We start from the raw sequence: 22286 nt of genomic DNA, 5'->3' as shown, positions 1-22286 counted from the left end.
AAAAATAAATAGACCAGGTCAGGGTACTCAAGTAAAACCCATGTTCAATGGTTTTAAATTGAAAAATGGGGGGAATCAGTTTTTCTGTTTTTGTTTTTTCGTTTTCGTCTTCCGTTTTCAACTTTAAAACAGAAAAACAGAAAAATGCTTATAGCAACAACAACAACAACAACAACAAAAAAGTTTGCTAAATTCATGGCGGGCCACTTAAAAACGGGCAGCGGGCCGTAGTTTGGCCACCCCTGATTTAAGACCCTAATTTTCCTTTTTTTTTTTTTAAGACATTTTTAAGACTTTTTAAGGACCACTCATGTGACCAAACAAAAACCGTGACAACAGGTTAAACAGAGTGGGACCTCACAGGGAAATTAAACGTATTTTAGGAGTACACAGGCCGAAATAAAAGAATGCGCTCTGGCTCCCAGCGGCGTCCCCTCCCCTGGCCCACCTTCTACTCTAGCAGTGTTGAACAAAGAGATTGTTTATATTGGATACTGTCCTTCCGACATTCGGTTCCCTTCCCTTTGGATAACTTGTCCATGTGGGCTATCTATTTCAATGTTGCATTCATCGAGCCAGATCTAACAAATGAATGGGGCGGGGAGGCGAGAGGGTGAAAGTTAAGCTTGCAACTCCGGCTCCCTTCAAGTCCCAATCCCAAATAACTCACATTTAATTTAGGGCTCAAATTCACTTAGCCTAACGAGCCATTCATGGTGTTTTAACAGCATTACATAGCCTTACTGGAGCTTTCTTCCAACCAGTTTATTGAGTTTATCTCTTCTAAATCAGGCTTTCTGACGGTTTCTGAACACTGGTCCCATTTTACAAAGCTCTAACCTTGTCTTATGCCTGAACTGCATATAGCATATAGCAGGTTTAGGCCAATAAGGTGTAGGGATGGGCGCGAGTACTCGGGTACTCGAGCACTCGTTCATAACGTCAGTAGTCGAGTAACGTTTCTGCTGTTCGGGTACTCGCCCCACTCCGCACCCTTTAGAAATTGTCTAGAAGATCTATGCACGCATCGTCATGTGGATCTGGCAGCATGAACTGCACAGGCGTCAAGTCAGCCAGAATGTAAAAAGTACATCGTCCGCTTTGTTGCTTTCAAAATAAAACGCTTATTGTAACGTAACCTTATTTATTTTGAGTAATGCGTTACAGCCACAGTTTCACGCCATATAACATCACAACGAGTATTTTGATACAAGATTTGCTGCTTCATTCGTTGAAATACCTTTTCTCCTCCAACGTGCATCAATAAGCTATTTACTTTTGTTTAAGTAACATTATTTTGAAAGTTTTAACCGGAAGTTTTCCAGCTCATCCCGAAAATGGTGGCTGAAGATATGCTCCCGAAGGAGACGCACACTTCTTGATAGCGCACGCCCGATAAAACTCATTCAAAAGTTTGCAGTAACGCTAGTTTACTGACTACACTGTCGTTTCCCATAACGGTAGTCACAAGAAATGTGGAGAAAGAATCACTTTTTGGGAGACAATCGCTTCATGGTGATCACTATTCAGCTGCAGCTGTAACGTTAATCACACTGGTCAGTTTTCACTTTTTGGCAGAACACCGGACCTTGTAATCCGTGGATTTACGTTAGTGTAACAGTGATCATAAAGTAAAATGGATGATACTGGACAATAACCTGACATTGCTGGACAATGGACATGTAGGCTATTGGAAATGCATTCGCTTGTTTCACAACTTGTCTGCTCCTGTTCGCTTAGCGTCACCTAATATCCTCATACTCTGCCTTTTGAACAATTGGCATCTTCAGCTATGGACTTGGCTGTCATTTGTTGAAGCCATGCGTGGGGACCATGGACATCGCCATGATAGCTAGGTTGTGTTTGTCTTTTCTTTGCCGAGTGGTGGAGACTGTTTGCTTGTTGTTTCTGCCTGTGTTATTATGATCTGTGCAAAAATGTTCTAATAATATATCTTTGTGTGTTTGTGGTAGGGATGGGCGGGAGTATTCGGGTACTCCGTTTGTAACGTCGTCAGTACTCGAGTAACGTTTCAGCTGTTCGGGTACTCGCCCCACCCCCCACGTGGATCTGGCGATACAGCTAGGCAGCATTGGGCCGCAGTAATCTTTGGGCGTGTTTTTACAAACTCACCGAAACGACTGTGCAGTGCAATGGAAAGTTAAACTTGCAAAACATAGACATACCAGTTTGATGCTTAGTCACGTGCGCATAAAGCACAAGGAGAACGTCAACGGGGCAGATGAAAAACAGTCTGGCATTAACTTGTTTGCTAGCAGTAACAAACGCCGTTGTTGTGGTGCCGTCAGGGCAGAGAAGATTTCCCAGCTCGTCACGAAAATGGTGGCCTAACGGGAGCATATCTCCTTGGTGTGGAGCCGGACTAAGCTACAAGCCACCATCAGAGAGCAACTATGAGGGTGGAGAAGATGTATGAGGACAGCGCAGTGGAATTGAGGGCTGATTTGGGAAGTGCCGATAAGGTGGCTAGCAGCTAGCAGCTAATGTTATTGCAGTTAACACTTTTTGGCAGAAGATCAGACATTGTAATCAGTGGATTTACGTAACAGTGATCATAACAGTATGGATTATACCGGACATATATTGGAAATGAGCCTTCGCTTTTTCCACAATTGTCTACTCGAACAAAGCGTTAACCATCCAACCACCGGAGTTTACTGAGGTAGGCTAACAGCTGCTAAGCTAACGTCAGATCACTATCAAGGTCTGTCCATTTATTTCCTCACAATAAGTGCTCCAGGCAGCGCTTTTTCCATGCCAAAATGCTAACGTTGTGGGAACAGCAGATTACCCCTGCTGTCCTTATTACCATTGTAATAGATACCCTAGTTTGTAGGGGTGGGAATCTCTAGACACGTCACGATTCCGATTCAGAGGGCCACGATTCGATTATAAAATGATTATCGATGCATCTTGAATCGATGGGTCACTTTTTTCCCCCAATACATGACTTATTTTTTCTCACTTTTTTTCTCACTGTGTGGCTACTTTTAAGATGAAATGCATTTGGAATTGCCTTGTATTATGATCCATAATTAAAATAAACAAATGCATTTACTTCCATTATCTTTTATTAATACAAATGCTGCCGTCTGTTACAAGAGTTAGCCACCAAGTGGCAGTCAGGGTTCCAAGCATGCAGCAAAGCTACAGTAAAAGTGGAGAGTGCAGAAGAAGAAGCACAAGCTTCACTGACGTTAAGAGCCTGGTGACGAGAGCTTATTAAGAAGAAGAAGCAAAAGCTTTACTGATGTTAAGTTGCAATAAAGAACGAGTCAAAACATATCACCTTGCTGGACATCCATCATATAAACATGGTGCCAGAAGCGGAACCTTGATGATGCGACAGGAAACAAAATAACAGGCTGGACACCATTGATTCCACCGGAGCTAAGTTCAACACTTGATAAGCAAAAGTGCTAACACTAGCTGCTAGCCGACGAACAGCTTGATACTACTCTGTCTGCACTCTGTCTATTGTAGCTCTGCATGCAGGGCGGACGTATCTCCGCAACCGTAACTAGTAGAGACTCACGGGTGGCGGCGTTAGATTACCGGTAGGTGTAAAAAAAATACATATATTCCTATAGAATCGCGATCTGACCTTCCCTTTCCCAGAAAATTTAAATAATGTAATTGATTTTTTACATTTGTGAATAGATTCAAAAATCGTCCACATCGCGATGCATCTAAGAATCAATCCCCCCCCCTCACCTAGGGATGCAGCGGTATACTGTTTGAAGGTATACCGCGGTTTGAAAACGTCACGGTATCAAAACCACTAAGATTTGCCGTCATACCTTCCCCACGGTATCAGCTGTTTCCCCAAAACAAAGTGCCCAGGTCGCTTGCAGAGTGCAGCTCCCCCTGGCATGGCTGCATGCCTACCTAGACTAGAGCACAGTAGTGAGGAGCTGTCCCTGACTGTGTTTACAACCGTGTGTGTGATAATGGCTGAAGCAGGAGAACGCAAGGATCCTCCTGAACTTTCCCCCATCTAAAAAGACGACGTCGGCTGTATGGGAATATTTCGGCTATTGTAAAAACACAGATGGTCCACACATAAAGGTCTGCAATACCGCGATACCGTGAAACCGCGGTATTTTTGTCCAGGGTTATCATACCGTCAAAAACTCATACCGCTGGCCCCACCCCTACTAGTTTGTGGGTGGCGGTCTTTTTTGTGTGTGGATGTTTGTGGTGGATATGTTTTGTTTTGTTTTTGTGTATGTTGGAAAAATGTAAATCAATAAAAAATTTATCACAAAAAAACTGCTTGTGCAACTAAGTTCCCCCTAATACTGTCCCAGAGTTGATGTTGTTTGGATCGCTGTTGTTTGGATCGCTGACATAGGGCTGCTACGATTATCGCATTACCACGGTTATACAAAAAGTCACGCCCAATTAGTCAAGCTGATTATTGGATAAACGGTTTTTTCTGCTTTTTTTTAGCTTGTAAAAGTTATAACGCAATATATAATTGCGTTATAAGTTAATAACGCAAAAGTAGTTCTTATCCGATTACTCGATGGATTAATCGGTAGAATACTTGATTACTAAAATAATCGATAGCTGCAGCCCTAATGTCCTCTGCATTCTACATCAAATGAAGACATTACTGTTTGTTTTATTTTGTATGTTACATACTTATCGGCCAAGTTATTAGTTAGTTTATGAGCTAGGAATTCTGCCAGGGTACCAGGGACTATAGGCGGCCATCTTGCCTGCAGAATTTTCAAATCAAGTAGAATACCGTTTTGCCAGAAATCTGGGGGGTAAGTCCCCCTTTAAATTACTTAAAATGCCCATCCCTAACTAGAGTACCCGAGTACTCGAGTACCCGAGTACTCCCACCCATCCCTATCTCAAAGTGCACCAGATTCGTGATTTTACTTTAAAATGTACAAAATTGTCTTCCCCTTTCCCGGGGCCCCAGCCGGCTACTACTTTCAGCTAGCTGGACATTCTCTGAGCTTGCGGAAAACACAGAGCGATCCTACATCTTCCATGAAAGCCGGTGCAGTGAGCCTCACTGCTTCCTTCCATGGACGGGTGTCGTCACTGAGGCTTCTGGAGAGAGTGTGGGCGGGGTCACGGGGGGATTAGAGGAAGTGATGTCACCTTAAGACCACGCCTATCCTCCTGACTCGGGAGTGTAGCATTGGAAAGGGTCAACCTGGCTGCAATAAACTCTAAGCAAGTAATAGACAGGAGAAAACCAAGCAAGCGTGCGCCGGCGCCCATACTATGCACACACACACACACACACACACACACACACACACACACACACACACACACACACACACACACACACACACACACGTGAAGAGGATGCTGACGTTGCCGTTTGGCTCTTAAGCCATGTTCAAGGGCCCATCTGAACCTCATCGCCTGGGATCAATTACAGGATACAACAGAGACTAAACTAATGATCTGAGAGAGCGAGAGAGTCAACGCAATCTCCACAGTGTCATGGTGCTGCCACACTCATCTGCATGTCAAAATAATAGCTGAGGGGGGGGTGACACCATGGATCACAGGCAGCCAACTGTGGCAAAACTAAAATAGCTATCACTTTCTAGAAAACCGCAGTATTTTTCCGGGTTAGAGCTCCCAGCCGTCACACTCTGGTCGAAAGCTCGGTAAAAAATTATATCACCAGCACCGAATTCGGATAAAAAGAGGCATTTATGAGCAGCATCAAGGTTTCAAACCCCTCCGTCGAGAAGCAATGAACCCTTCTGCTCAAGTATGTGGCTTTGAAATGTTTCTGTGACACTTGTAAATATCGCTGATTTAGACAGCTTTGGAGCGAGAGTCGCAGGCAAGTCTATGTATGCATACGGGACTCTTGTAGGGTAGCATAGTCTACACAGAAAGAGTCATAACGGGGCTACCCTGTATACTGACTGATTTGACACTGCTTGGATTTTGTGTTCTACAGCACTCTGGAGGAGAGGGGGACTGAGTCGCCCCTGATACTAGGCTACGATCAGAGGCGGGATCAGAGGCGGATCGTAGGGTCTCGGGAGCGCGCATAGCTCTCCAAATTGTGTTAATAAAACACTGCCACCCAGGTCCCCTCACGGTAACTGCAGCAGAGTTCCAAGGCATGTCTGAAAGGGGCTTAACTTTGCAGTCTGACCCATCTTACATTGTTTATTGTTTATTATGGATCCCCATTAGTCTGACTACTCAGACTATTCTTCCTGGGGTCCCTGCAACATACAGAAAATACAAAACAAATGTAATGCAGTATTACACTGCACACAACAAAACAGTGAACAATGTTCACATTAAAACCACAAGATTGTGTTAAAATAAAATAAAAATGAAGTTAGATAAACTAAATAATAAACATCAACAGTGTCATACAAGGGCATACTGCCCTAATAATGCACACATTTTAACACATTTTCATGGAGAATGTGCTGTATCACACTGCTGTATCACACTGCAGCACTTAAAAGATGGCTTTATCGGTAATCAACCCACTTTGTATCATATATAATCTCAGTAATGTAAGCACATGGGCAGTGTTTTACCTTCTCTCTCTGTTTACTTCACGGAGAAAAATGCTCCTGCTGCTGCCTGCAGAAACTCTGCCCTCACCAGTTGCAAGTCATTAAGGCTTGGGCTCTGTGCACATACTTAAAAAATGAAAATAAACAATAGCAGCCGCCCTTGCAGCAGATTCTGCCTCTCCAGCAACACTTCCGCAGCTCCATTGTGACGTAAAACGGAGTGTGTGGTCACAACGGAGCGCTTTGCCAGAGGATGAAATGGGAGATCTTGCGTGAGGAAAACAGAGAGAAAAGGTAATCACTGCCCATGTGCTTATACGAGAGATCAGCTGAACAGCATTTTGGTAAACAAACCACGTTACTGGGTGGCAACGGCAATGGAACCCTACGCCTGAGTTTGAGCGTCTGACTCTAGCCGGGTGACGGTGTTTACAATTTAAAAACTGCGACAGTTCACACAACTTTAACACGACATGTACGGTATATATTATATTATACATCAAACTCTTGAGCTAATTCTGCTCTCACTCAGAATGTCAAAGTATAAGCGATGCGATGTATACTTTTTGAGATATTAACATTTGTTTGGCACAACTCATACTAGTTACTGTAACTGCCGCAGGGTTACGCATTTTTGGGTGGCAGTGACGTCACGCTGATTCATCCTATATTACCGAGATTATTAATGATACAAAGTGGGTTGATTACCGGTAAAGCCATCCTTTAATTTCTCTATTAAAATATTTATTTTTTTGACGAAAAAGGACTGCAATTTTTTTTAAGAAGGTTTTGTCCTGCTTTTTCTTTAACTGTTTTATAATTAGTTCTATATCTGTTATTTCATAGTTTTGGTTTTCTAATGTAACACCAATGCTGCTGATATAAGATTGCATTTGTGAGTTTTTCTTGGAACGGGGACACCACGAAAAAATTACGCTTAGGGCACTCAAATGGCCAGCAGCGGCGCTGCTTCAATTTGTAACATTAGTAACAGATGAAAGAAACAAGGCATTACAAGACACAAGCTGTAGTTGTTGTCAGCCTACATTCTCTCATGAACTAGACAAGCTAGTCACTTTGCTACCAGCCAATTATTATTTTTGACGGTTTGGCAGGAATAGCAGTTCTGCAACTTGTAATGATTTGTCTTGTTTTGTTAGTGACAGACAGGGGGTTTAACGATACAAGGAATTAGGCAGCACAAGTGGAAACAATATTGTTACTAACTGCGGTGAAGTCAGCCTACTCTCGCTGTTGCCTCGTCAAGCCAGCCGCTCCTACATTTCAAGGGCGCCCTTATTGCAGACCTTACGGTAAATACACCGCGCGTTGACCAACTTCAGGGTTTCAAAATAAAATGTCAGGTTTTTGAAAGGCAATAACAGAGATGTGTCGAATTGTCGATGATTTTACCAGCCAGCCAGTGTATTCTACACTGATTTTGAGTCATTAGGTCACATGACCTGGAAGGTATTCAGCCGAAAATGCTTATTTTTCGATAAAGAAAATAATATGAAATATATGGAGTATAAAACTCCAATAAAAATAGGTGTGTCCTAACCAGGCTGTGCAGTAATGCCATTCTACATTGATTTTGAGTCATTAGGTCATATGACCGGGGAGTTATTGAGCCGAAAATGCTAATTTTTCCATAAAAAAATCCATATAAAATATAGGAAGTATTAAACTCCAATAAAAATAGCTGTGTCCTAACCAGGCAGTGTAGTAATGTGACTCTACACTGATTTTGAGTCATTAGGTCATATGACCTGGGAGTTATTGAGCCGAAAAGGCAAATTTTTCAGAAAATGCATGTTTCCATAAAGAAATTAATCATGAAATTTGGGGAGTATTAAACTCCAATGAAAAAAGGTGTGTCCTAACCAGGCAGTCTAGTAATATGATTCTACATTGATTTTGAGTCATTCGGTCACATGACCTGGGAGTTATTGAGCCGAAAAGCCACATTTCTCCATAAAAAAATGAATTATGAAATTTGGGGAGTATTAAACTCCAATAAAAAAAGGTGTGTCCTAACCAGGCAGTGTAGTAATGTCATTCTACATTGACTTTGAGTCATTCGGTCACATGACCTGGGAGTTATTGAGCCGAAAAGGCGAATTTTTCAGAAAATGCATGTTTCCATAAAGAAATTAATCATGAAATATGGGGAGTATTAAACTCCAATAAAAAAAGGTGTGTCCTAACCAGGCAGTGTAGTAATGTCATTCTACATTGACTTTGAGTCATTAGGTCATATGACCTGGGAGTTATTGAGCCGAAAAGCCACATTTTTCCATAAAAAAATGAATTATGAAATTTGGGGAGTATTAAACTCCAATAAAAAAAGGTGTGTCCTAACCAGGCAGTCTAGTAATATGATTCTACATTGATTTTGAGTCATTCGGTCACATGACCTGGGAGTTATTGAGCCGAAAAGCCACATTTCTCCATAAAAAAATGAATTATGAAATTTGGGGAGTATTAAACTCCAATAAAAAAAGGTGTGTCCTAACCAGGCAGTGTAGTAATGTCATTCTACATTGACTTTGAGTCATTCGGTCACATGACCTGGGAGTTATTGAGCCGAAAAGGCGAATTTTTCAGAAAATGCATGTTTCCATAAAGAAATTAATCGTGAAATATGGGGAGTATTAAACTCCAATAAAAAAAGGTGTGTCCTAACCAGGCAGTGTAGTAATGTCATTCTACATTGACTTTGAGTCATTCGGTCACATGACCTGGGAGTTATTGAGCCGAAAAGGCGAATTTTTCAGAAAATGCATGTTTCCATAAAGAAATTAATCATGAAATATGGGGAGTATTAAACTCCAATAAAATAAGGTGTGTCCTAACCAGGCAGTGTAGTAATGTCATTCTACATTGACTTTGAGTCATTCGGTCACATGACCTGGGAGTTATTGAGCCGAAAAGGCGAATTTTTCAGAAAATGCATGTTTCCATAAAGAAATTAATCATGAAATATGGGGAGTATTAAACTCCAATAAAAAAAGGTGTGTCCTAACCAGGCAGTGTAGTAATGTCATTCTACATTGACTTTGAGTCATTAGGTCATATGACCTGGGAGTTATTGAGCCGAAAAGCCACATTTTTCCATAAAAAAATTAAAATGAAATTTGGGGAGTATTAAACTCCAATAGAAAAAGGTGTGTCCTAACCAGGCAGTCTAGTAATATGATTCTACATTGATTTTGAGTCATTCGGTCACATGACCTGGGAGTTATTGAGCCGAAAAGGCGAATTTTTCAGAAAATGCATGTTTCCATAAAGAAATTAATCATGAACAGCAAAACACTCAAAAATGGAAGTCTTGAGTAAAAGGGAGCCGGAGTCAAAAGAAGTTTTGTGATATGACTAGTCTCGGCTCCCAGACGTTTGGTGAGCTGCGCCACCAAACGTCTGGGAATTTCATTGTCAGAAACTGTCTGTCAGAGCCCGGCGAGAACGGCACGCAGCAGACACGCCTACATTTATTATTAGAATTTTATTTGGTAGCGGCAATGCCATTTATCATAGTCCTAACACAGAGCATGAAGCTGATATGCTCCAAACAAAATTTATAGCTGTTGTTTATTTTACAATAATGTTTCCTACCCGGAAGTGGTCCGCTTGCTACTGTGAGTCATCAGCAGGCTCAGTAACGTTAGCCTCGGGAGTCGGGTTTATCGCTGGGGAAAAGACCTCTAGCCGCCAGGGCCGGATGAAACACGTCCTATTAACAGGTTATGTTTGTTTCTAAGTGATTAATATGTTTCTCCGCAAACGCTGCGATGTTTTGCGAGACACCGGTTCTGCATGAGAACTGCCCACAGAAAGCAGGCCCGCCCACAACACTCATGATTGGTTCTCCGATGCAAGGCTTCCAACAGCGCCACCTAACGTTATGCAAAGATTTAAATAGTAATATTCTCAGTCTTACAGGAGTGAAACGGATTAAGACTGAGGGCTGAGTCTATGATATGACATATATTCAGTTGAAACAGAGATCCTGGCCAAGGAGATGCACTCCTGTACATACCACGGGTGGACATACAGGCTTACATGAAAAGGACCAGCCAGTCCTACACATTTATAGTGATTCAGTTGAACAGAGATTACATTTTGTTATTCTGTTACGATAGTGCCCAGATCAGAGATTACATTTGTTATTCTAAGATGGCGCTGTACACAGGGCAATGTGATGAGACATGAGGTTATTTTGACCTGTGACTGAGAGATGATCTGTATAACTATGAATGCAGTTATTATTAAAGAAGTAGATTGTTATGACAATAAAGCAGGGCATACGCACTTCTGTATGTTTTGATTACCACATAGCCTGTGACAGCGAGGCCTTAACCTAGCGTTGTGAGCTGTTTCAAGATGGTCAAGATGAATTATAAAATGTAGGCTAGAAGTCACCAGTGAAATGTGTCTATGCATCTATTAAATCTATTAAAGTGTATGCTAACTGAAAATGTATAGTAGCACTTTAACTAGCTAATTGTATAAAATGAGCTGGTGTGATGTTAATTTCTTTTCCCTGTCAATAGTTGTATGGGTTTTGGAGATATCAGCCCTAGAATCTTCTGCCTTCCCTTCTAAGAAAATAGTTAATACTCCTCATATTATATTTTTTATGGAAAAATACGCATTTTCAGAAAAGTGAGCCTTTTTGGCTCAATAACTCCCAGGTCATATGACCTAATGACTCAAAGTCAATGTAGAATGACATTACTACACTGCCTGGTTAGGACACACCTTTTTTCATTGGAGTTTAATACTCCCCATATTTCATAATTCATTTCTTTATGGAAACATGCATTTTCTGAAAAATTTGCCTTTTTGGCTCAATAACTCCCAGGTCATATGACCTAATGACTCAAAATCAGTGTAGAGTCACATTACTACACTGCCTGGTTAGGACACAGCTATTTTTATTGGAGTTTAACACTTCCTATATTTTATATGGATTTCTTTATGGAAAGATTAGCATTTTCGGCTCAATAACTCCCAGGTCATATGAGCTAATGACTCAAAGTCAATGTAGAATGACATTACTACACTGCCTGGTTAGGACACACCTTTTTTTATTGGAGTTTAATACTCCCCAAATTTCATAATTCATTTTTTTATGGAAAAATGTGGCTTTTCGGCTCAATAACTCCCAGGTCATATGACCTAATGACTCAAAGTCAATGTAGAATGACATTACTACACTGCCTGGTTAGGACACACCTTTTTTTATTGGAGTTTAATACTCCCCATATTTCATGATTAATTTCTTTATGGAAACAAGCATTTTCTGAAAAATTCGCCTTTTCGGCTCAATAACTCCCAGGTCATGTGACCGAATGACTCAAAATCAATGTAGAATGACATTACTACACTGCCTGGTTAGGACACACCTTTTTTTATTGGAGTTTAATACTCCCCATATTTCATGATTAATTTCTTTATGGAAACATGCATTTTCTGAAAAATTCGCCTTTTCGGCTCAATAACTCCCAGGTCATGTGACCGAATGACTCAAAATCAATGTAGAATGACATTACTACACTGCCTGGTTAGGACACACCTTTTTTTATTGGAGTTTAATACTCCCCATATTTCATGATTCATTTCTTTATGGAAACATGCATTTTCTGAAAAATTCGCCTTTTCGGCTCAATAACTCCCAGGTCATGTGACCGAATGACTCAAAATCAATGTAGAATGACATTACTACACTGCCTGGTTAGGACACACCTTTTTTTATTGGAGTTTAATACTCCCCAAATTTCATAATTCATTTTTTTATGGAAAAATGTGGCTTTTCGGCTCAATAACTCCCAGGTCATGTGACCGAATGACTCAAAATCAATGTAGAATCATATTACTAGACTGCCTGGTTAGGACACACCTTTTTTATTGGAGTTTAATACTCCCCATATTTCATGATTAATTTCTTTATGGAAACATGCATTTTCTGAAAAAAATCGCCTTTTCGGCTCAATAACTCCCAGGTCATGTGACCGAATGACTCAAAATCAATGTAGAATCATATTACTAGACTGCCTGGTTAGAACACACCTTTTTTATTGGAGTTTAATACTCCCAAAATTTCATAATTCATTTTTTTATGGAAAAATGTGGCTTTTCGGCTCAATAACTCCCAGGTCATATGACCTAATGACTCAAAATCAATGTAGAATGGCATTACTGCACAGCCTGGTTAGGACACACCTATTTTTATTGGAGTTTACTACTCCATATATTTCATATTATTTTCTTTATCGAAAAATAAGCATTTTCGGCTGAATACCTTCCAGGTCATGTGACCTAATGACTCAAAATCAGTGTAGAATACACTGGCTGGCTGGTAAAATCATCGACAATTCGACACATCTCTGTTATTGCCTTTCAAAAACCTGACATTTTATTTTGAAACCCTGAAGTTGGTCAACGCGCGGTGTATTTACCGTAAGGTCTGCAATAAGGGCGCCCTTGAAATGTAGGAGCGGCTGGCTTGACGAGGCAACAGCGAGAGTAGGCTGACTTCACCGCAGTTGTTACTATATCCATCTTACCTGGGTCAAATCCTGGTCCGTCAAGAGATGCAACTCCCGTGGTTTGAAGCAGTTCTGACATTTACTTTTGTTAAAGATGTTCGCCTGGAATTTCCTACAGGAGTTTTCTTTTGCGGCAGACATTGTATTTCACTTCAAAGTCAAAGTCACTCGGATTTCCTCTTGAGCACTTTACCAACAGTGGAGTAGTAATCCTGTTATTCTATTGTCCGTCTCTTCTAACGTTATCCAAACTTCGTAAAGGGCACACTCCGACACATTATCAAACAAAAATACATGCTTTTAATTTAATCGTGTGTGGGAACACGGTTCAAATCCGACGCTTATGTTGTCTGTTTAGTTGTATCCAATTAACGTTACCACTTCCCAATAAATGATTAGCTGCCATCCATCCAGGCAGCCTACTCATCACTCAGCCAGTGATGACGGCCTGCCTGCACCCACAAAGCCGAATGGCGAGAGATGGCTAATAACCGCCAGTGGATTTCCAAATCAATAACGTGATGGCGCAAGCCACAAAAACAACATTTGCACCCAGTTATCGGCCTCAAGCTCCGAGGCGATAGTGTCCATTAAGCGACAACATACGCCCATCTGAAGGATAAAAGCCAAACGAAAGCTTGCCAGACAGCTAGCAGGCTACTATCCCAGTCGCAGCAGTCAGTCCAGGCGAAGTTTACCCAGTACTCCTTTGCTAGCTTGGGTTAGCCCAGCTAGCTCGCAGCCTAGCAAATGGGATCCTCTCCTGGCTAGCTTCTTCAACTCGACTTTAAAAAAAACAGAGGGGTCCAAAAATCCAATGAGTCCCCGTGCTTCTCTCCCAGTTAAAGACGCAGCATGCAGAGAAAGCACCTCTTGCCAATCCAGAGATGCTAAAATGGGTATTTCGGGTTTGATTCTATAACTAGCTCGGTTAGCAGCAGTGCCTGTACTGGTGGGTTTATTTTCTTCTCCCAAAGAACGGAGGAGGCGAGAGATCACACATTGCTGCTGGGATTCTACAGGATCTCGCGATAAGAGCAGCTCACTATCGCCGCCCACGGAAAAAGCATGGTTATTGAATCTTAGGCCATTGTACTGAATGATTGTTTATTAGTGTGATAACGGATTGTCATTGATGTTTCTTTGATTACCGCTAGTCCTCTGTTAATGTTTATACTGTAATAGCACCTCATTTGAATTGAATTAATTGAATTGAAACGAAACGAAACATAGTTGTTTATAAATTGGGAATTCTGATTAATTCTCTCAGAAAGTCAGCCAACATTTGAACTACAACAAGGGTGAAGATAAACTCCGTTCCCTTTATGCATTAGCCTAGATGGTGTAGGCCTACACCATCTATCTACATCAATAAGAGGGCCTACACGCACGCGCGCGCGCGCGCGCGCACACACACACACACACACACACACACACACACACACACACACACACACACACACACACACACCACAGCTTTCTATTGTTTGTAATCAAAAGCTATTTTAATCAAGGTTGTCGAGGAGCTATAAGCATAGGCTATTCAAGTTTGATCAATAATTGCCACTTAGAAAATAATGAATTAATTAATTACAGTACAGTAGGCCTACATTGCCCAAGGTCAATATTTAAACAAGGTGCTGAGTTTAAAATAGCAATACAATGCAATCAACTTAAAGTACAGTCTGAGACATATCCTGGGTTAGTTGTTGCCACTCGTTTTGTCCTCCATCCCTTCACGCTGGCAACAAGGGGGCATATGCCCCCTTGTTGGCATGCCTCAGATTCTACACACCACATGAGTGTATTAATGGCTGACACAAGCACCGGCTATTATAAGCAGTGGGTTGCAGTGGACATCGGGTTGGACGGTCACGGACAGACAGACAGAGAGAGAGAGAGAAGAAGGGACAGAGCTGTGTGAATGGACGAGGGACACAGGGAGGAGAAGGCTCTGTTACCTCACTAAACCCGCAGAACACAGCCAGCCACCCTCTGAAGGATTAGCCCCTTGTCCTGCTGTAAGTGAACCAAGAATAACACAGATTACAGATGTGTGTGTTGTGTGTGTGTGTGTGTGTGTGTGTGTGTGTGTGTGTGTGTGTGTGTGTGTGTGTGTGTGTGTGTGTGTGTGTGTGTGATAGAGAGAGAGACAGAGAGAGAGAGAGAGAGAGAGAGAGACTGTTGTGTGGTTGTTATAGCTCTCAGACTAACCCACTGCGATCCATGGATGTCAGCGTCATCACATTTCTGATGTTGATTATGGTTTATAGCTTCCTTCAAGGTGTTTTTCCCAAGTTAAAGTAGGGCAAGTAAGGTCATCCATTGCTTATAAATGTGAACCTCCCTGGTTGCCCCCCCCCCCCCCCCCCACAAGGGTATCCTGTGACAATATCCTGGAGGTGACAGTGCAGGGCATTTCTGTGCAGCATATATTTAGCTGTTCTCCTCAGACACACTTTACATGGTAAGTGTGTTAGCAAGCGCTTCCCTCTGGGGTACGGCACACACAATGAGGAAAAATTTAATTTGTCACCTGTATAAATATACATTTGATGTAGAAAGCAAATAACGCTTCAGATCCAATGTCTTTGTGCAAATGTCTCATATGCTTTCCTGTAAAAAATGTAAAAAAAAAAACTCAGAGCGTTTCGTGCTAAATGTTCTATGTACCGGTATATGTATCTGTCCCTACACAAATAAACAATACATGAAATGGAAAAACTTCCTAGGTTGAAACGTGACCTATATTTACTCTGATGTCACCCTTCCTTGACACATGACAGAGGAAACTGTATTGTTTCATAGCCTGAGGTTGATTCCACTATTGTGGAAGGTTATTGTCTTGCACACAGATCCCACTGATATACATCCTTGCATTTTTTATAAATCACACAACTATTTTTTGTGTGATTTAGTATCAGTTGACGCTACTGTATAAGTGTGCCCATGCCTTGGAAGAGCTAAAACATGATCCTGCTCTCTCTCTCTCTCTCTCTCTCTCTCTCTCTGCCTTCCAGATCATGTCTCTGAGTCTGCCCGCATGCGTGCTGCTGCCCCTGCTGATAGTGGTGGCAGCAGGGTTGTACTACATCTACAATGAGGTCACCCAGTTCATGTCCAAGTCCCTGGTGCGGAACAAGGTGGTGGTGATCACGGACGCTGTGTCAGGGGTGGGGAGCGGTAAATGATGCCACTTTTCTTTTACAAGTTGAACTCATTACCTCTGACAAAGATGATTTGTGGTTCGGTCTGTCCATCTGTCTGTCTATCTGTCTATCTGTCTTATTATTTATTTATATATATTTATTTATGTGTTTATGTATCTATTTATTACCCTTTATTTATACAAGGGAGCCTCACTGAGAGCAATGCTCTCTTTTTCAGGAGTGCCCTGTTCACATTATATACATATACATACAGTACATACTATACATTTACTAGGTTACATTACGATACTATATAACACTGCATATCTTTAGACTGTGGCAGGAAACCGGAGCACCCGGAGTGTACGAACTGGTACTCTATAAAATAACCCTACAACCGGAGGCAGAACTCACCATCTTCGGCTGCTCGGAGTCCTCTCTGAACTTCCCTACAGCTGTGCAACAATCTCTGACATTAGGGACAACAGTCGCCAAAAGACTCATTCTGAAGGAATGGAAGTCCTCCTCTTCACCTTCTTTTCAGGTGTGGCTGATGGACTTGATCTCTGTTGTACAGATGGAGAGATTCAGGTCCCTGAGAACCAACACGCTTGCAAGGTTCTCAACTATCTGGGACCCGTTTTTGGCCTACTTCGACAAGGTTAAAGGGGGACTGACCCCCCCAGATTTCTTGCAAAACGGTATTCTACTTGATTTGAAAACTCTGTGCAGGCAAGATGGCCACCTATACTTGATTCTTTAGCTGGCAGAATTCCTCCCCCATAAACTAACATAACTTGGCCAATAAGTATGTAACATATAAAATAAAACAACCGGTAATGTCTTAATTTGATGTAGAATGCAGAGGACATGTAACTGTTTAGTTAAACTTGCATTCCAGGAATATTGCTCTAAAGATAACGTAAATGGCTCGAGACTGTTTCGTCCTGAAACCCACTCGCTTTGTCGATTCGATTGGGGGTGGAACACGCCTGGATTGGCCAACGCCAAAGCCAGTGCCCAGAACTGTCAAATCAAATCATTGACAGAGATGCTTTGGCCCGCCTCCCAGTATTTTCAGTGTATCTGAGATAGATATCAAAGAAAACGTTATGAATATAGCCACGTTATAAACAACAAACTAACGCTGGTGATCCGTATGGAAACAGTGTTACTCGAAATAGTTAAAAGTTATATCAATTTGGTCATTCAGTGGCGTTTTACTGCCATGTAACATAACTAACTAGCGGCTAATATTAGCCACAGTAGGCATTACCCATGGATGCATTGCTCTTAAAGGGCTTGCCCCGCGTGAACTACAGTAGGTCACATGGGGGAAAAAAAACTATTTTTCACATGAGTGGGGCACGCGCTAACCCCACCGTGACGTCACGATGTACCAAATCTCCCATTCATTTGAGGGCATAAAAAAAAGCAGGTTTGAACCCATAGAGGGAACTTATGCTGCTGAAAATGATACAAATGGTACAATGGTAACAGTTTGGTCTCAAATGTGGAAATTTTGACCAGAATTCTTCGCACACCACACCCAAAGTCATATATATTGGTTAAAAGCTGAAAAAAAGTGTTTTGAGGGCAAGTTACACTTTAAGAATGACCAGTAACTAAGGTTAGGGGTGACGGATGGCTCGCCCAGCTGGTATCTCATGGACCCTTTGCGTGGGATCCCATGCACTTTTTTTTAACAAACATATAAGCACCTTATGTGGCTGATAGCGCCATGTTGCAATGTTGATGTATGTTTGTTTTTGTCCCCTTTCATTTCCTGTGTCTGAGCCTGTTTGTCTTGTTTGTATATTGTTCTCTAAAAATTGGGGGGAAAACCACACACACAAAAAAAAAAAAACGCCGAAACTTGGGTTCTGGAATGAGGTTCTGGTTCGAAATGAAACTGCGTGGCTTGAGCGTGGCTTTGGCGTATGGTGCGAACGAAGGGTAAATGTAGAACAGCAAGTCAAATCAGACCAAATCAAGACTCCAGTATCCATACAAATTCAGAAAAGATAATTTAAATTCAGTCATCGGCTTGAAATATCTCATCACTTGCAATGTAAGTCATTTACACAAACACAAGATCTCACTCAAGTCAAGACTTTATACAATCCTTTTCAAGTCATCAAAGTCAGAGTCAAGTTCCAAGTCTCCAGAACCCAAGTCAAGTCTCAAGCTGTTTCTTCATGCATCAAGCAATTCAACTTGTGACTCAAGTCTGAATCCAAGTCAGGAGACATAAATGTGTAGAAGAGTGAGTCATGTGACTTGAGTCCCCACCTCATTTGTATGGTCAAGAAATCACTTAAATTCTAGTGATAGGATCGATGTCTTCAGATGTCTAAACTGGACAACAAAGTTATCATAATGATTTCAATCTCCTCCTCTCCCCACTGTGCCATCCAGAGTGCGCCCACCTCTTCCACAAGGGAGGTGCCAGGCTGGTTCTGTGCGGGATGAGCTGGGATAAGCTGGAGTCTCTGTACGACTCTCTGACCAGCGACGCTGACCCCAGGGAGGTGAGGGAATGCAGTAAATATAAAGTATGACGCATACTGGCAAAAGCTTCAGTACGCAACTTCATAGACATGCCAAATTGTAAATAAACCATTCCAAACTAAAATAATTACTGCTCTTTGAAGAGATGAGTCATCCTTTGGCAAACTCCTCAACTGAGAAGCACATTGTTGCTCTATAGTTGCTTCAGTAAACACTGCTACTTGGCAATATGTCAATATCATATGGATATTGTGACATGAGAAAGATATCATCTCTTTATTTTGGATATCGTAACATTGTGATGTCATAACTGTTGTCTTGACCTGCTTTTAAAGGCTGCTTTACACTAAAATGATGTAATTTTATGAACTTACCAGACCGTTCTAGCTGTCATCTTACACATTATATCCACATTACTGATGATTATTTATCAAAATTCTCAATGTGTAAATATTTTGTGAAAGCACCAATAGTCAGCCCTACAATATTGTTGCAATATCGTTATTATTGGTAAATTATTGGTAAAAAAAAAAAAGATATTTGATTTTGTCCATTTTCTCGGCCCTAACTGTTACTATCTCTTACCCAATCGATCACATTATATATCTAATTGTGGTTTTCTTTGATCCATATGTATTAATCAAAATCCCTCAGATGGTGGTTAGGACACAGACATGACATGGAGGGTTTTTAGAAAGAGTAGAGCAGGTTCTGTCTGCTATTCTCTGCTCTACTGCGGTACAGATCAGCACTTCCTCCTCTGGCCAACAATAGCAGGATATCCTCCCTGACAGCACACTGTCCTCAGAGTATCTCCTACTCACAGACAGACAAAACCAGATGTGTGTCTACGGAAAACAAATGTAATCACAACAGACTCATAGATAACACTATTCTCTAACAAGCAAACACGCAAACTCATGGTCATTGATTATGGGTGTAGCCAACAAATAGGATTGAATAGAACAGCATTTGTCAACCTGAAGGTATGGGGAGAAAATTTTGGGAGGTTGCGAGATGATTTATGAAATAGGAAAAAAACATTTCTGCTATACTATACTATTTCTTTTTTCGGATTTTCCTTTTTTCTGGCTTTTTCTTGTGAAATGTATAGGTTTTTGGCCTCTCTGCCTTCTCTGATAATAAATCAAATGAAACACCCTGAAAAGGGATAACCATTGGTTGGTTGATCTCTCTTTATTTTATTAAGGGGTCACAAGTCAAAAATGTTAAGAAACACTGGATTATAAGTTATCATAGCTCTGCATAGCATGTAATCAGGAATGTAGTGGAGGGTAACTCAACTTTTTATTTGCAGAATAGCATTTATCCAGCTGACATAAATCTTTGAGGTAAATTCATCGTTCATAGTGTGAACGATGGACATGCATTCATATGCACAATCGGTCCTTTGCAGTCACCTCTACACATGTGACAGACAATCTTGCTTTTATATTCTTCTTCTTCTTTGGGTTTGGGCTTGTTGATTGTTGATTGGGATTTTTTTTTACAAACGTTGCACTATGGACACAACTGTTTATTTCTGTATTTGCACAAAAAAAGAATAAAGCGATTTAAAAAAGAAAACAAATTCACATTTCTGCTGGGGACCGGAACCCCCTCAAGAAAACCTGGGGGTCCCTAGACCCCACTTTGAGAAGCACTGAGTTACTAGACCTCCTGTGTCATAGACGTTCACCCCCAAGCTGGTAATCCTGGACTTCAGTGACATGGACAGCATGGAGGAGGTGGTGGCCGAGGTGCTGGAGTGTTACGGCTATGTGGATGTCCTGCTGTGTAACAGCAGTATGAAGCTGAAGGCCGCGGTGCAGAACGTCTCCCTGGAGCTGGACAGGAACATTATGGATATCAACTACTTCGGCCCCAGCTCTCTGGCCAAAGGTAGGGCAGACGCCAGTGCCAACGCCATCAAATGATGACATTGTGTTCTTTATTAATGTCCTCATACCGAAACGACAGAATAATTTGATTTCCAAACGACATATGAGCGAAACAGTGCATGCAGGTGATACACCTTGTGTTGGTTAATTTGAAAACCAAATGTCATGTCGGTTATGTTTAAACGTCTGTTATGTTTAGGCAACTAAAACTACTTGATTAAGGTTAGGCGATTAATACAACTTGGTTAAGGTTAGGCGATTAATACAACTTCAAGTTCATCTTTATTGTCATATGTATAAATACAATGAAATTCTTATGCTCGGAGCACCTCTGCCTAAACACACAAGGACATGGTCACACAGACCGACAAAAGAAAAAAGGTGTAAACCTACATAACTTTGTAGGCTACACAACACAACAGCTATACAGGGCTATACACTCAAGTGTATATACTGTCCACAAATACAATACAATACAATGTGATTTACAATACAGACAAAGTGACAAGTGCATTGCACCTACCTTGGTTAAGGTTAGGCGATTAATACAACTTGGTTAAGGTTTAAGCGACTAAAGGCTCATTTGTACTCCATTTTCATATGAAAATAAATGCGTCCGACTCCGTTTCAAACGGTGTAATCGTCACTGCCCACATACTTCCATGCGTCTTTCATGTTGGTATCATGTTAAGCAATACATCCACCAGTGGGCAGTAGAGAGTCAAATGTACAAGTGTGTGTGTGGTTCTGCTCCGTTTCATTCATATCCGTAAGCTTTCAGGGGACGGACAGAAAACGCACAAAATGAACGCAGAGTACGGACAGAAGGCTCTGTATACGTAGAGTATAATTGGGCGAGATACTCAACACTTTTTCCTGCTGAAAATCAATATATATTGGAAATTAGCTGTGTTCTTGATGAATCCACATCAAAGTCCTGACATTTACTGTAAATCTGACTAATTCCTCATCTCTTCTCACATACCTATGCAGTTCCATACATCCTGAAAATGCCAGCCAAAGTTTATAAAAGGGGTTGTTGCACACCATGCTGGGCCTTAGCGAGTGTGGAGAATAGTTGTTGAGTACAGATAGAGAGAGAGATTTGTGGAGCATTTTGATTGGAGTGCAAAGTGTAAATTGTACTTACTTAACTTAAGGTCAAGGTTATGTTTGGGTTCCCCGTTAAAAACGGAAAATGACATCGGGGGGCAAACCGAGGAAGTTGAAAGAGGATGTTACTTGTGAGCGAGGTAGCAAACTATTTCAATATCAGACTGCATTGACACCAGAGGTCGCTGCTACTTCCTGTTACAGCTCCTGACTCTGGCGTATGCAAAGCACACATGCACTTACTCACGCAAGAGGTCGCATTCGTAAACATCGGTTGTTTAAACCACCTTTAAATTCAACCAATGTTGTTGTTTTCCTTGTGAGGACGGGCTGTTTTATCTGTTTGCTAATCTCACAAACAAATCATGTGACACAGGTGTACTTCCGACAATGATGTCAAGACGATCGGGACACATCCTGCTGGTCAACAGCATCCAGAGCAGACTGGCCATCCCATTCAGAAGTTCCTGTGAGTTTTCTTTTATCACACTATTAGATATACTAACAGCCTAC

General features: G+C 41.4%; 2 protein-coding genes across 4 annotated transcripts in view; one reads left to right on the top strand and one right to left on the bottom strand.

The window, feature by feature from the left end:
- LOC310774390 (myosin phosphatase Rho interacting protein) overlaps positions 1–13673 on the bottom strand; it is a 102151-nt gene extending 88478 nt beyond the window's left edge. For all 3 annotated transcript variants that reach the window (XM_083634455.1, XM_083634454.1, XM_083634456.1), the window contains exon 1: positions 13118–13673. In XM_083634455.1, coding sequence (XP_083490581.1) covers positions 13118–13240 — 123 coding nt within the window. In that variant the 5' untranslated portion in view covers positions 13241–13673. The remainder of the gene's footprint in view (positions 1–13117) is intronic.
- A 1333-nt stretch (positions 13674–15006) lies between these two features.
- Positions 15007–22286, top strand: part of dhrs7cb (dehydrogenase/reductase (SDR family) member 7Cb) — a gene marked incomplete at its 3' end in the record, with an annotated part of 8633 nt that continues 1353 nt past the window's right edge. Inside the window, exons 1-5 of the mRNA XM_083635398.1 lie at positions 15007–15120; positions 16120–16282; positions 18667–18779; positions 20451–20661; positions 22150–22242. Coding sequence (XP_083491524.1) covers positions 16123–16282; positions 18667–18779; positions 20451–20661; positions 22150–22242 — 577 coding nt within the window. The 5' untranslated portion in view covers positions 15007–15120; positions 16120–16122. The remainder of the gene's footprint in view (positions 15121–16119; positions 16283–18666; positions 18780–20450; positions 20662–22149; positions 22243–22286) is intronic.

Source organism: Poromitra crassiceps (genome assembly GCF_964638095.1).
Source record: "Poromitra crassiceps genome assembly, chromosome: 4".
Lineage (NCBI taxonomy): Eukaryota > Metazoa > Chordata > Actinopteri > Beryciformes > Melamphaidae > Poromitra > Poromitra crassiceps.
This window is presented reverse-complemented; position numbering and strand designations above follow the sequence as displayed.